At 36.3% G+C, this 14,856-nt stretch overlaps 1 protein-coding gene across 3 annotated transcripts in view; it reads right to left on the bottom strand.

The window, feature by feature from the left end:
• wdr62 (WD repeat domain 62) overlaps positions 1 to 14,856 on the bottom strand; it is a 34,767-nt gene that overhangs the window by 4,130 nt on the left and 15,781 nt on the right. The window contains exons 16-29 of one of the 3 annotated variants that reach the window (XM_077207645.1): positions 14,633 to 14,708; positions 14,413 to 14,524; positions 14,040 to 14,103; positions 11,948 to 12,070; positions 8,827 to 8,951; positions 7,981 to 8,042; positions 7,635 to 7,904; positions 6,512 to 6,666; positions 4,696 to 4,820; positions 4,449 to 4,574; positions 3,772 to 3,886; positions 3,451 to 3,553; positions 1,801 to 1,858; positions 1,059 to 1,139 (exon numbers count right to left, since the gene is read on the bottom strand). In XM_077207645.1, coding sequence (XP_077063760.1) covers positions 1,059 to 1,139; positions 1,801 to 1,858; positions 3,451 to 3,553; positions 3,772 to 3,886; positions 4,449 to 4,574; positions 4,696 to 4,820; positions 6,512 to 6,666; positions 7,635 to 7,904; positions 7,981 to 8,042; positions 8,827 to 8,951; positions 11,948 to 12,070; positions 14,040 to 14,103; positions 14,413 to 14,524; positions 14,633 to 14,708 — 1,595 coding nt within the window. Of the gene's footprint in view, positions 1 to 1,058; positions 1,140 to 1,541; positions 1,695 to 1,800; positions 1,859 to 3,450; positions 3,554 to 3,771; positions 3,887 to 4,448; positions 4,575 to 4,695; positions 4,821 to 6,511; positions 6,667 to 7,634; positions 7,905 to 7,980; positions 8,043 to 8,826; positions 8,952 to 11,947; positions 12,071 to 14,039; positions 14,104 to 14,412; positions 14,525 to 14,632; positions 14,709 to 14,856 lie in introns of those variants that run through there. The other 2 variants (XM_077207648.1, XM_077207646.1) reach the window with 2 other exon arrangements.

Below are 14,856 nucleotides of genomic sequence, written 5' to 3'. Positions count from 1 at the left end.
CCTTCGTTCATCTTCGGAACACAAATTAAGATATTTTTGATTAAATCTGAGAGCTGGATCACTCCTCCCTAGGCTTCTAAGGGATTGAAACTTGTTCCCCGAAAAGTTATTGAAGACATCGTTAAAATAGTCCAAGTGACTACGGTGGCTCAATCTTAAGTTTATCAAGCGACGAGAATACTTTTTGTGCGCAAAAAAAACAAAAATAACGAACTGACTCGAGGCCCACAGAGAAGGAAATGAATAGTTGAAATAGTCATTATTTTTGATTACTTTTTGAGCGCAAAAACATTCTCGTCGTTTGATAAACTTAAGATTGAGCCACTGTAGTCACTTGGACTATTTTAACGATGTCTTTAATAACTTTTCGGGGAACAAGTTTCAATCCCTTAGAAGCCTATGGAGGAGTGATCCAGCTCTCAGATTTAATCTGAAATATCTTAATTTGTGTTCCGAAGATGAACGAAGGTCTTACGGGGTTGAACAATATGAGGGAGAGTAAATACTGACAGAATTTACATTTTTGGGTGAACTATCCCTTTAATTTTTGAAGCTGGTAGTTCAAACCCCAGTTGCACAAAGAAAACCAAGAAACAAGAACCACAAACTGAGCATGAAAACACCAAGGCTGCGTCCGAAATCACACTCCATGAGTAGGTACTTCACGACCAGTGAGAAAGGCATGTTCTTCTGCATAGAGCATGAATATGTGTAGTATGAAGTTAACCTTGGCATACTACGTCTGCCATGTTGTCACTGTCATCTGACCTACTAGTGTCAGTTGCGCAGCTTTATTGCCATTCAAAAATCTTCTCCCGTGGCCTCATGGGATAGTAAAGTGTCCATTGAATGAACACTTCAGACTTTCGGCAGAAGTAGAAGAACTTTCAGGGAACTTGTTTAATGAATACTGTGAATTCGTACCGTTTTTCACCTTCTATATAGTAGTGAAGTGTGCGATTTGGGATGCAGCCAAAGACACCAATGTGAAATTATTCGATTGTTGACTTTAAAACCCCAGACATAAAAAAAAAAACACCCAACACACTCTTACAGACCTCCCAGAGCATTTTTCCAGCGCAACAAAGATACGTTTTGGCAAGATTTCCGGGAAGACATCGAGGAACGTTTCTTGGTAACTAGAGGATAAGATTTTAAAATTTTAAAATTGGGTCTTTTAAAATAAAAGACTAAAACAGTGCCGGAACTTCCAATATCTTCTAATTCAACAGCATTTCTGAGAGGAAAAAAATGTGTTTTAAATGTTGATAAAGAGATCAAACCAATAAAAGTACTTCGTAAAATGAATATCCATAAAATCCATGTATTTTCTTTGAGCTGAAGACTGAAGTTACTTTACATGGAGAGGATTGCCTCATCGAACCAGACATGTTGAGATCACACGACCAGTCAAATTCTATTAAGGCCCTAAATACTTCAACCGAAATCGAAGAATGAACCGGAGTTTGAAACAGCTTGCCAAAGTGAATTTTCCGAAAACGTTTGCTTTGGCTGGTAAATGCCTCTGAACTAGCATTGGTACATGGAGATTACGTAATATGCATGTGTGGATCTGAGGCTCAGCCTTCTTTAACATGGGAATCTTCTGTTTCCTTTCTTCTGTTCAGTCCGTTGAGGTCAGAAGTCCACAGGTAAAAACATGAACACCCTGGAGAGCTGCTTTATAGTAGACACTGAAGTTCACAGACAATTTTTTTCATGTTTAATGCTATGAATCATCTTGCTTTAAAGCAATCTAAAGAAGTAAAATGCATTGTATTAGCAGGTAACCGGACATACCACTCTTCTCGTTCTCCTCAACGCTTCCACTGCTGTTTGAAAGAAGCTTTGACTTTTCCTTAAAAGCAGGAGAAAAAAAACATTAACAAAAAGTGCAAAAGACAAAGACAGTAATTTAAACTATTGAGTTAGATTGAAAAGTACTCCATTCAATAGAAAAAAAAACTGTCAAAATCTCATTGTTTCTACTGACATAACCAATATTTATCATCTCCTAACTCCTATCATCTCCAATGTTTCTAGCTACTGTATAGTTTTACTTAGACAAACTAACAGCCACACTACTTTTAGTTACCATGCTCTATCAGCTTTGAGGTCATCTTTACTAGAAGTGTAATCCTAAACATTGACAAAATTAGCAGATATAGACATATGACTTAAAGGAATAGCTCTCAGAAAAATTAAATTGTAATTAACTTTATATGATGAACAGATTTAAAGGGATAGTTCACCCAAAATGTAAATTCTGTCATTAATTTCTCACCCTCATGTCGCTCCAAACCCTTAAGACTTTCGTTCATCTTCAGAACACAAATGAAGATATTTTTGATGAAATCTGAGAGCTTTCGGTCCCCCATTAGACTGCAACATAACCAATTTCAAGGCCCAGAAAGGTAATAAAGACATTGTTAAAATAGTCAGTATGACTACAGTAGTTCAACCTTAATTTTACGAAGCAATGAGAATGCAAAAATAATGACTTTATTCATACTGTGTTTACCATGTGAACAGCGCCAGAGACGGACAAGGAAGAGAAGAAATTGTTGAATAAAGTTTGTTAATTTTTTTTGTTGGTTTTTGCACAGAAAAAGCATTCTTGTCACCTTGTAAAATTAAGGTCGAACCACTGCAATCACATGGACTATTTTAACGATGTCGTTATAACAACTGTCAAGGCCCAGATTGCGGTCTATGGAGGGACAGAAAGCTCTCAGATTTCATTAAGGGTTTGGATCGACATGAGGCTGAGAAATTAATGACAGAATTTTCATTTTTAAACTAACCATTTAATTTAACATTTTTAGGTGATTTATATTCTTTTTATTCACATTTGATCAACACACATCATGTACATATATCACACTTGAGCTACTGTTTACCATATTTGATGATGCGCTCTCATGTACAGTAAGTGCATTGATCAATGTTTCAGAAGACTTGGATTAAACTGCTTAATCAATGTAGATTACTTTTTATGATGTAGTGTTATGATCTTGGTGAAATGACCTTTAAATGGAGGGACCAAAATCTTTCATGTTTCAAATATCTTCACTTGTGTTGCAAAGATGAATGCAAGTCTTATGGGTTTGAAAGACATGAGGGTGAGTAAATGATTTTTGGGTGAACTATCCCTTTAAAGAGTTATGAAAACCTAAAATCACATTTTTGAGATGCTAATATACATAGAGGTTACACATGGAAAAATAATGGCATCACGCATTAGAAGAAGTGGTTAAATTTAGGATTGCTTGCGCCATTTCATTCTTCTGGCTGTAAAAACTAAAGCTGAAGAAATGTCACAATGATGTGGCATATTAGTGTTCGGTCTGAGTCTAGACCAGTATGAAGAACCAGTGGGCTCATATTGTATATACACACACCAGTCAGACTCAGAGTACATAATATTATTTATGAGAGTGAGTATCATACCATTGTTGCATCGAGGTTTTGACAGCCATCACTGGACTCATCAGGTATACTGGGCAGACAAGCTGCGGGCCGACAAACAGCACTGCTACTAGACCCTACAGTGCTGAAACACCACACACAAATTACATTATAATGTCATTTAAACTATGACTCGCCATTATAATGTCATTTAAACTATGACTCGCCATTACAATACACACAGCTACTTCCCTTATTTCATTAAGATCTAAAAAGGGAAGGGATTACAAGAAGTGCAAACTCATGTTTCCCGATTGCACATCTTGATGGCATGCTGTGGGACAGATGCTGATGTGGACTCACCGGAAGCGGCTCTGAAAGCGGGATAGGAAGCGTGTGGAGATACTGAGACGAGGATTGAGGAAGTTACTCTCTGTGCCGCTGGGCTGCAGACAGCTCAAGTCTGTGTTGAACTTTTCTGCAAGACAGTTTCCACAGCAGATTAGATCAGCAATAATGATTTCAACATCATCTTAAGACTGGAATACACTACATATGACTAAAGCATCATACAGTTTCCCATTGCACCGTCAGACGGCAACCAACGCAGACAGTCACCGGATTACAGTGCGTCACAAACGACAAACACAGATTCAACGTGGGGTAAACTGATCCAACAAAACCTGAAGTGTCTGTCAGTTGCCATGGTTTGGTACAGTGTGAATTGGCCTATACACTAAACATGTACCCATCATACACTATGCAACTGTCAACTGACTGCCTAATATCTGCACACTGGCTCTGATTTTTGGCAGCTAGCTTGACTGTAAATTAGCAACAAAAAAAAAAACGTACAATTTGTGTAGTGTAGTAGTGTATTTCAGCCTTTAGTGGAAAACTAATGAGGCCTTTTGAGATATGCTTAATATGTGAAAAGATAAGAATCATGCCTAGCAAACATAACATTTTTGAAGCCAGTTTTGAACAGTTGCTTTAACAAAGTATGGCATTTCAGACCAGCACAAGAGCTGAAGTTGTACCATTAGCAGCCACACCAAGAGTGTCGAAATGTTGGCGAAGCAGCGTTCCAGATTCTTCTTCATCCTCTTCCTCTTCCACCCCTGAGCTTCCCGTGGAGCTCACCTGACTGAGGGAGTCTGTGTCCTCTAACACACCAACACAACAGGTAAAGTCACATCAACAGGAGGATCTTCAACTCTTCAAGGCCACTACTAGCCTGTTAGGTAGTGACATACTCTCCAGCACACAGTGTGTAATGTAACGTACGGTCATGGGGCTGGTGGTCACTGTGGGATGCTGGACTCTCAGCAGAGCAAGCACTATCTGGGCTGAGCTCCTCGTCCTCAGGGTCACCACCTGACCCCTCACACAGAGCTTTAACATCGAACTCTCTAAAGGAAAGAAACAAAACAACAACAAAAGATTGATTATTGAGGCTTACGTCTGACTACCAGGGACTTACATATAGAATGTCTAGTTTACTATGGGTAAAAAAAAAAGTTTCACAGAATGTAAATGGGAGAAACAGGGTTGTAAAACACTGTCACACTTGGTTCAGTAGCTTGGTCCCATTTAGAGCTTGAAACCAGATCTACTTTTTGCACAATTTATGAAAAGTGTCTGTCAAGTCATCTTTATTTATATATCACTTTTTACAATACAGATTTTTTCAAAGCAGCTTTACAGAGATAACAGGGAAATAATGCAACAAGGTTTGTTCCTAGAAGAAAATACAGTCCAGCCTAAGTAAGTTCAGTGATGGTAAATTTTTGCTGTAAAAGTTATTCATTTAGTTCATTTATTTTTATTTAGAGCTACACGATTATGACAAAAATCATAATTGCCGATTATTCCCTTGAAATTGTAATTGGGATTATTAATTACGATTATCACAATTTACATTGAATATATATAGGCTTATTATAATAAATGTTTACACAAAAATTTTAACTGTCCCCCTTTACTTAACATACACATAAATTGTAAGAATGACTAATAAAGACTACTGATAGATAAACATTAGGACTATGCCAAAACAATTAAATAGCAGTCCCAAACTAGTTTTTGTTAATACAATGTTGATATGAGCCACCACAGTCATTTAAAAATATAAAAAATAACACTAAGTGAAAATAAAGTGGCATTTTGGGGTTATGGAAACGACAGTTACCATGGTGAATTCACAATACTAACAAGAACTGTGAAACAGCTCCTGGTGAATAGACAAAATCATACCTGCATGCAAATCCTTCTCAGCTAACACGTGATTTATTGGCATTTTACTTTCATTTCATGACTTACTAATTTACATTGTAACGACGTTGCATGCATTTGCGCTTGCAATTGAAGAGTGCGCGCTACAAGCACAGTATAACGGCTGACAGGACAATAAAGTCCGTTTTTTAGCGTACACTTATGTCACTGCAGGGCCTGGTATGTCATATTGTGCTGGGTTTTCTGAAGCAGTCGTGATTCACCTCTCATAACATAATTATGCTCTAAACACACACACGCAGAGTGGATTTTCTTTTGTAATCGCGGCTTTGAGCGATTACGTAAACATGGCATCCGTAATCGTAATCACAATTAGAAATTCGATTAATTGTGCAGCCCTAATATATATATATATGGCGAAAACCTTGATGTCATCGTCCAGCTCAGTTCTCATATAATGGTGTCAATGCAGGAAGATCAATAATATTGTTGAATATTAAGTGTCCCCAACTAAGCAAGCCAAAAGCTAAAGGGGACAGTGGCGAGCAACTAAAACTTCATCAGGTTACTTAAAAGTACCTTGAATTAAATTAACTCAAATGTCACTCAAGGTGGGGGACTGGTAGCGGTAACATCAAGCAAACATTGGGATACCTCAGGGGTTGATACTTGGACCGCTTCCCTTTCAGTATTCACCACAATGTCACTAACTCATCATCCAGGTATTTTCCCATATTAAAACAAAGCAAATTGCATCGCAGCAATTCTCATGTTGCTGGATAAGCATCTGCTAAACGAATAAATGCAAATAAACCTATTCCCAAAATGGAAAATGAACCAAAGCCAGATGTTGTTATAAGTGGTTTACCCTTCTCCAGTGGATAGAGCAGTGCTGTTGGCAGGGTACAAAATGTATCCAGTCTTCTCTGGTGAGCTGTGCTTGGGATTGAAGTTCTCCTCTCCATGTGGCAACTGCAGAAAATCTGGCCCTTGGAGAGAAGAGCTAAACCCATCTCTGGAAACCTACAACAAATAAACAAACACTTTCATGTTTCGGTTATAGCAGCAGACAATTATGTGGTTATAATTGTTAGTGAAGTTACTCTGGTCAAGACAAGCATCACTACTACTATTGGCTCATTCTTTGAGTAACAGATTTTAGGTTGTTTGTCCCAATAGATGGCTTGAAATATTACTCTCCAATATCCGGTTTTCACCAATAAATTTCCATGTTTTTTCCCCCCATTAGTTCATTATCAGTTGTTAAAGGAATAGATCACTTGAAAAATGAAAACCGTCATCATTTACTCACCCTCAAGTTGGTCTAAACCTGTATGAGTTTCTTTCTTCTGTTGAACACAAAGGAAGTTATTTTGAAGAATGTTGGTGACAGTTGATTGACCCCATTGACTTCCATAGTATTTTTTTTCCTACTGTGGAAGTCAATGGGGTCCATCAACTGTCTAGTTACCAACATTCTTCAAAATAACTTCCTTTGTGTTCAGAGGAAGAAAGAAAATTTGGTTTGAAACAACTTGAAGATGAGTAAATGACATTTTTGAGACAGGTTTGAAACAACTTGAAGATGAGTAAATGACATTTTTGAGACAGGTTTGAAACAACTTGAAGATGAGTAAATGACATTTTTGAGACAGGTTTGAAACAACTTGAGGATGAGTAAATGATATTTTTTGAGACAATAACATCTCATGATTTTTAAGTGAACTGTTCCTTTAAGGATTGAATATTTATAATTACCATTATTATTATTTAAATTTAAGCAAATTAAATTTAAGACAGATTTTCTGGAGTGATTTCACTGTCCTAAATGACTTGTCGGTAAACAATCATTACTATAATAAAATGACACATTGAAAAAGAAAACTGTCAACAGTCTTAATTAAGGAGTTTGATTTATACATTGTAAGTACATGATGATGCAACAGGAAGTTTAGCACTAACACCGTTCATGCAAAATTAACAAAACGTACACTGCAAAGTTTTTCCTCTTCCTCTAGATCTTCGTCTTCGACACCTTCATCCAACAGACTATCCAAACTCTGTGGGTGGAAGTGAGAGTCTTCCTCCAACTCCTCCTCTCCCACGGCTCTGCTGGGAGTGTGTGACAGGGGAAGCTGCATGCTCTTCATCTCCAGGACTGTGCGGATGGCTAGTGGATCTGACTGCACTGCCCAGCGTCCCTGAGGCTGGTAGTGAGCTCGATTATCTACGCCACTACCATCATTCTCTCCTCCTCCACCCTGCGATATCAAGCAGATTCATTAGTCATGACAGAATTCAATGTGCAATATTTAATGAGAACAGGAACACACATACCAGTCTGCGCACCCACATGGGCATTTTGCCATTGGTTTGGAGCACCACAGAATCCAGAGATGCTAAAGTGTAACAGTCAATCCCATTAAATCCAATTTTAAACAGAACTCTATACATTTTGCTTGTGCACTTGAAGTAGGGCCCAATGATTCCCACCATGTGTAAAACACACACTGTAAAAAAAATTGTCTAATGCGGAATGCACAATTTTTGGACAAATAAATTAAAAGTACGGCTGTATAATTAATCAAATCACAATGTGGACTAGGGTCTGTGAATATTAACATGCAAAAAGACAGCTGTTTAAAAAGGGTGTTATTTTAGTGTTGATACATTTTCATTTGATTACATTTTAAAATATTAATTGTTAATGCCTTCATCTGATTACTACTGTTTTTGAAATTTTTTATTAAATCATGAATCCAGGAAAAAACAAACACAACAATTCCTGAATGGTCCTATTATTGTAAAAAATAATATATACATATATATATATATATATACACCTTATTAAATTGTTAAAGTGCTAAAATTGAAATGCTTTTTGATGATAAAAACTAAAACCATTAAAACAGAATCCCGAAAAATTTAAACAGAAAACAAGTTAAAAAGATTTCATAGAGTTATAAATTAATTTTTTTGATTTTCATAAGATTTCATAGAGTTTCAATTTTTTTTTTCTGAAAATTAATAAATTAAGCTGTAGATGTTGATGTAAATTAATTAGACACCTTTTTATTACTAAAATTTAAATTCAATAATTAAAATAAAAAAGGATTTCATTGGGCCCTAACTTGATGTGATCGTGAGGCCCAATAACAACAGAGAAGAGCACCATCAACGCACCGTCCGTGGAGTCGAGTCTGTCTGGAGTCCTGCAGTCGTCCACAGCATCTTCTGGAGTCTCCTCCTCCTCCTCCTCCTCCATGTGAGGCAGGGCAGTACAGGGCACAGCGATGTAGGTCTCTCTCCTGAACAACAGCAAATTATAGAGGAACATAATTAAATCAGATAGTCATTCTCACTTTTGACAAGATATCAGTTTTTAAAACGCATGTCCAATTCTTATAAACATACAGTACAAATTGTCTTTCACATTAATTTAAATAAATCATGGCCTTTTGAAGACGAATAAAATCTCAGAGTGCTGCAGGGATGATATATTTTTGTAGGTCAAAACACAAACGAGAGATTTAGCACTTCCGGTTCCATCGTCCTTATGTCAATGGGTTTTTTTATTGGATTTTTGGTTAAATGCCTGAAATAAGGTCTGAGGTGAACACAAGCTCAAGATATTTTCATGTTTTATCTATGACATAAAATACATCAGTAATACACCCTTGTAATTTTTCTTACTTGTCTTAAAGGCGTGGCTAAATGTGTCATTAAATGTGTCATAACAGGTAAACTCATCTAACTCACGAGTTGGAAGAAACATGACCATATTTAGGATGACGATGTCAAGATTCATCAGGCTCAGATTGTGAAAAAATGGTTGTGAAGGAGAATGAAGAATCATTTTCACACATGAATCGGCACTTCAGAGTTTAAATTGATTGTAAAGTCTCCAAAGACTTTACAGAGTGCTGGACTCTTGCATTGTCAAAACAAGATCTTGACCAAAATTGATGGACCTCTTGATGGAAATATCAAATTTATTTCCATTACCATTCTTTCACAACTTGAGCTTGATGAATCTTGACATCTGTGAAGATTATCATGATGAAAATAAAAAAAAGTAAAAAAAAAGTCATAATTCCAGCATTCTGTGCCCAGATTAGAGGTGGGCGATATATCGTTTAGACGATAATATCCAAATTGTAGTCTGGACGATATGCAAAATATCGAATATTTCATAATTTGTACAATCCGACCCCCCAAACATGAAAAGACCTGAAGGAAGTTAAAGAGAAAACAAATAACGCACACTATAACCTTCTAAACAATTATATGTAGCGATTTTAATACTGTAGGGGTTTGTGATTTTGTACAAAAAATAAAATAAACAATCGTTCCTCAATTGCACGAGAGTAAGCTGCTACTAATTTGCAATTTACAACTACGAAGTTCTTACCTGTGTGTTATGACGTCTCTTAGGTTGAAGCAACAATCCAAAATCGTAAAGAGTAAAGCCGATGTACGTTTAATAAAATCTGCTAGAAAAGGCAAAATATGCGTTGTTTGCGGAAAAATGAAGTCTGAAGTTAAAAAGTTTTTCTTAAATGTCTGTGGCGTCCTCAAGTGGCGAGCTTCGTGATTGCATCATTAGAAAATTGCGTTGTATAATGAGTCCAAAAGATGGAATACATTTTCCCAAGACATCGGTTCGGCACGCATCACAAACCGAACCATTCCGGTGGTTGGACCAGTTTTCCTGCCGACCAAAATCCGCGCTGGAGCGAACACCACAACGTTGCGCAACATCAAATGGAAAATGTAATGAAAGTGGAACGAAACTCATTATTTTGTGCTTCACGGACCGTTTATCAGTTCGGACGAATGTCAGTGCAGCGCGAGTCGATCTTGATTAAGCGACACCGTTACTACATAAGAGATCCAGTAAACAAAGCATTTGAATTCGCCTCTTAAGTAATAACATCGCTACGAGATCTACTGAGAAGCGTTACAATTTCTCCATAATTAACGGATCAAACAGCGCTGATGTGGAAACCAGGAGAAACATCGTTCCATGAATGAACTAGTTATAGGTTTTAAGTCCACAGATCAGCAACGTTCACCATGGATTTACTGTAGTAACACTCACTGTAACCATGGAAGTTTGGCAGAAATATTAAAAAGCTTTCAAGTACGTCACACATCTTTTTCCAGCACTTCAAAACTCAAATGTTATGTTATTTAAATGTAATTTTTAATGTGATGACCAAAACATTATTTGTTTATCCTTTAAAGATTACCCTTATTTATAAAACTAAAAGTTTCAAGATGTAGGAAAACTCACACTTATTTTAAAAAAAAATTATTTTAATAAATAGGAAATTTCTAAGGAATTTCTTTATTTTTGCTGTTTCGAAAACGTACCGAACCGTGACACCACACAGTATCGTATCAAACCGAACCGTGAATTTTGTGAACCGTTACACCCCTATTAAAAATATACAAGAACAATAAAGACTTTATTGAATAATATTTTATTATTTTAAAAAGTTTAGGAGTCTTTAAATCAATAATGTCTCATATCTTTATGTACTAGTAATTCTATACAATAATAGTTCAAATGCAGCAGGTCAAAAGACCAACTGGACCTCCTTTGCCAGTTTGCACACATTTCTTTGTAGGATTGCAAAAATATCGTCAGAATATCGATATATTGATTTTTTTTTTATAGATATTCATTTGTAAATATCTCCCAACCCCTAGCCCAGATTTAGGACCGCTTATAATAATTAAGATTTCATTAGAACATTTAAAATCCCCCTGTGGTGAAAATCTAGTTATGTTTGTACATCTATTTGGTGTTTTTAATATGCTTTAAGACAAACCATGTACAAATTCATAAATCAACACCATTATCTCCTTAAATATATATTGTCCTTAAAACTGCGGTAAAAAAAAAAAAATCAGTTTGAAATCACGGGTTACAAGGTGGTTTGTGACGTCAGAAACAAATTAGGTCAACGTGCCGGCAGGCTTTAGCATATCATTAACAGCGAACTAGCAGGGAAGTCTTGAGAGAAGCCAGGTTATCCCGGTATGCTTTTGGTGATATGAAAAATCAGGTACATTTAGCAATATAACGGCGTATGATGTCTATATGGATGTTATGATCAACTATATGATGGGTCTGCACTTACACTGCCCACCCCTAGTGGTACTTTTGCAAAAAAACTTTTCGCTATACACAAATCACACATGCATCAACTCAACCTGGTTCTACGCAAACACCTCTAGCGTGAACGTGACATAGGAAGAGATCAGATTGGCAGTTTTCATGGGGCTAAATGACTACCTGATGGCTTCTTGTTTGCTGGGGGCCTGTTGAACCCTCAGGCCTGCTTTCTGCTTTCTCTCCGCCAACCTCTTCCTCATGGAGTTGGTCATCTGAGAGTCCAGCCGCCACACAAACACACAGCTGGACACACAAACACACATTAGACTGTGCTCTGAATTAGGGAGTGTTTTTAACACGCATTGAGGTTTAACACGCAAGGGTTGCTCCTAATGTGAGAGTATAGAATGTCACAAAAGCATTTGTATTAGTCTATCTAATTTACTTTAGCCATTTAACAAAGCTTGTGCCTTTCAGCATATGTGGCTCAAAATTGACTTGTAATCTCTATGCTTTACTACTCCCAGCTACTCACTCAAAAAGAGGAGATAAAATACACTTTCAAACATCAAAAACATTTCAAACATCAAAAACATTCAAATATATCAAGTAAACATTGCCATAAGTCAACAAAAGAAAATCATAAGCAATTGCTTAATACAAAAACATTTACTTAACAGGCATTTATTGATTGCAAACAGCTCTGAACACACAGCAGTGACACATTTTGACTTTGAACATTCGGTACTGAATTTAATTAAATCATCGCCTTTTGAAGTTTAATAATCACATTAACTCTATGATGATTCTAGCGATGGGACGATTACCGGTTTCACTATAAACCACGATTAAAATGTACTGGCGGTTAGTAATATCGTTTAAAATTCAATTATCATTAAACCAATGTTTGACTATCGCGATTTTAATAACTCACTATAAATCCTGTCCAGCCAGCAACAGTCTGACGCAGGCGTCTTGGTTTTTTTTTTTTATTCGAGAAGGAATGGCGGAAGGTGGTGACCGTGCTCTGGAGATTTTTCAGCCTTTAAAGAGGACCAAATCTGAGGTGTGGTCATATTTTGGCATTTACAAAAATCGTGAGGGAAACTTAATCGAGGATGGTCACCCTGTCTGCAGAACATGCCATAAAGTCACTGCGATAGAGGTAGGCTAAACAATTCAAATCTGCCGAGTCGTGTGACCATCAGCCACTGCTGTAGCGAACACAAGGCAAGTTAACTTTAATCTCAATACTAAAACTACATCTGGGAAATAATTGGGCACAAAATGTTGTTTTGAGTTGAAATATTTTATCTCACTCGCTTGAAATAAACGAGAAGCTTCCGCGAAGAAAAGTTCGCAGCAAGTGGCTTTGAGCCAAAGACGAACGAACAAGCTCAAACAAGACTATTAAGAGATAATAATGTATATTCATTGTACACCTATAACAACGATTTTTTTTTACCACATAATTACGGGGACATATTGAATAGAGATTAATGTCTCTACTCTTACCTGTTAAATCCATTTTGTGCAGCGTACAAAACTCGTCCGGACAAGATGATCACAACAATATTATCAAATTCTGTAAACGATAAATCAACTCCGATTTCATTTTCAATACAATCAATAACGGAGACGCAAGATGACAAGTTGTATTTGAATGAAGTTAGAGCGCACGTCCGTTGTGATACATGGATGTACTCTGTGTTATAATCATAGCGGTTATAATGCGTTGCTATTGACGACAGTCATTATAAGGAAATTCCACAGAATATAATCTTACTTTAAAAAGGGCATAGAGCTGCTCGTTTTATTTGTTGTTTGTTGATTCTTAAATATAAAACTTGTTGAAATGTCTTCAGTGTGAGCATCAGTTCTTTTTTAACACTATCATCTTGTTTTAACAAAACCGTGATAATATTGATAATCACGATAATTCCGGTCACTATAATCGTGATATGAAATTTTCATACCGTCCCATCCCTAGATGATTCCTGTTTATCCATGCCCAAAAAGACCTCTTAAAATTATAATTAGCCTAAGACTTCTGTTATAACATTTAGGATATTCAGCTTTAAATTGGATTTAAGAAAATACTTTAAGGACCCACAGGAATCCTTCAATCCACGTCTATATGTTGTTTGATATCGGATTAAAATGTTAAAATATTTAAAGGTGAATGTACACCACTTTTTCAAATACTGTATAAAACAGTTTCTTGAAAAATCAGTAATAAAATGAAGTAAAAAATAACATTTAAAAGATTTACCTGTCACCAGATACGGTGATCAGATGCCTGCAGTCCTGGCTGAACTTCATTCCTGTAACAATTTCTGAGGGAGAATAAAAGTTTGGTCAACAATAAGACGACCCCAAAAAATTAAAATATATAAATATAATAATACCTATATGTATAGACAGACACATACAGGCATATATAAATATGTATGCATGTATATATGCATGCATGTAAAAAAATAATAATAAAAAATAATAATATTATATATATATATATTTATTCATATATGTGTCTGTGTGTGTATATATATATATATATATATATATACATATACAGACATACATACACACACGTAGGTATTATTATATTTATTTAAATGTATGATTAAGAAAAATAAACGTACCTGAATGTCCAAATAAAGTGGCCACACATTCGCCTGACTCATAGTCAAAGATGCAGATATTTTTGTCTGAACAACTGGTGGCCAAAAACATCCCAGAGGGATCCAACTGGACCTGAGAGCAGAAAAACAATCTTATAGCCAAAAATGCAAAGGATTTTGACTGCAAACATAATTTACTCTGGTAGTGAGTTACACAATAAACAGCATTACACACACACACCTTGAGCAGTGTCCCATCGTCATTCAGGGAGCCCTTGAAACACTTTTTCATCTTGCCACTCCTCACATCGTACACTCTGAAAATGCAAAGGAACATACAGTATATTCAAGCATATAACTCTTTAAAGATTTGATAATGTCATTGTTATGCTTAAAAGCAGACAAATTATTATTGTACTGAGCATAAAACATACAAACATATACTTCTGATTGAAAGGGTCAGTT

Source organism: Siphateles boraxobius, unplaced genomic scaffold (genome assembly GCF_051911475.1).
Source record: "Siphateles boraxobius isolate OS27281-9 unplaced genomic scaffold, OSU_SipBor_1 6, whole genome shotgun sequence".
In the NCBI taxonomy this organism is placed as follows: domain Eukaryota; kingdom Metazoa; phylum Chordata; class Actinopteri; order Cypriniformes; family Leuciscidae; genus Siphateles; species Siphateles boraxobius.
The sequence above is the reverse complement of the archived record's forward strand: the minus strand, read 5'-3'. Positions and strand labels throughout refer to the sequence as shown.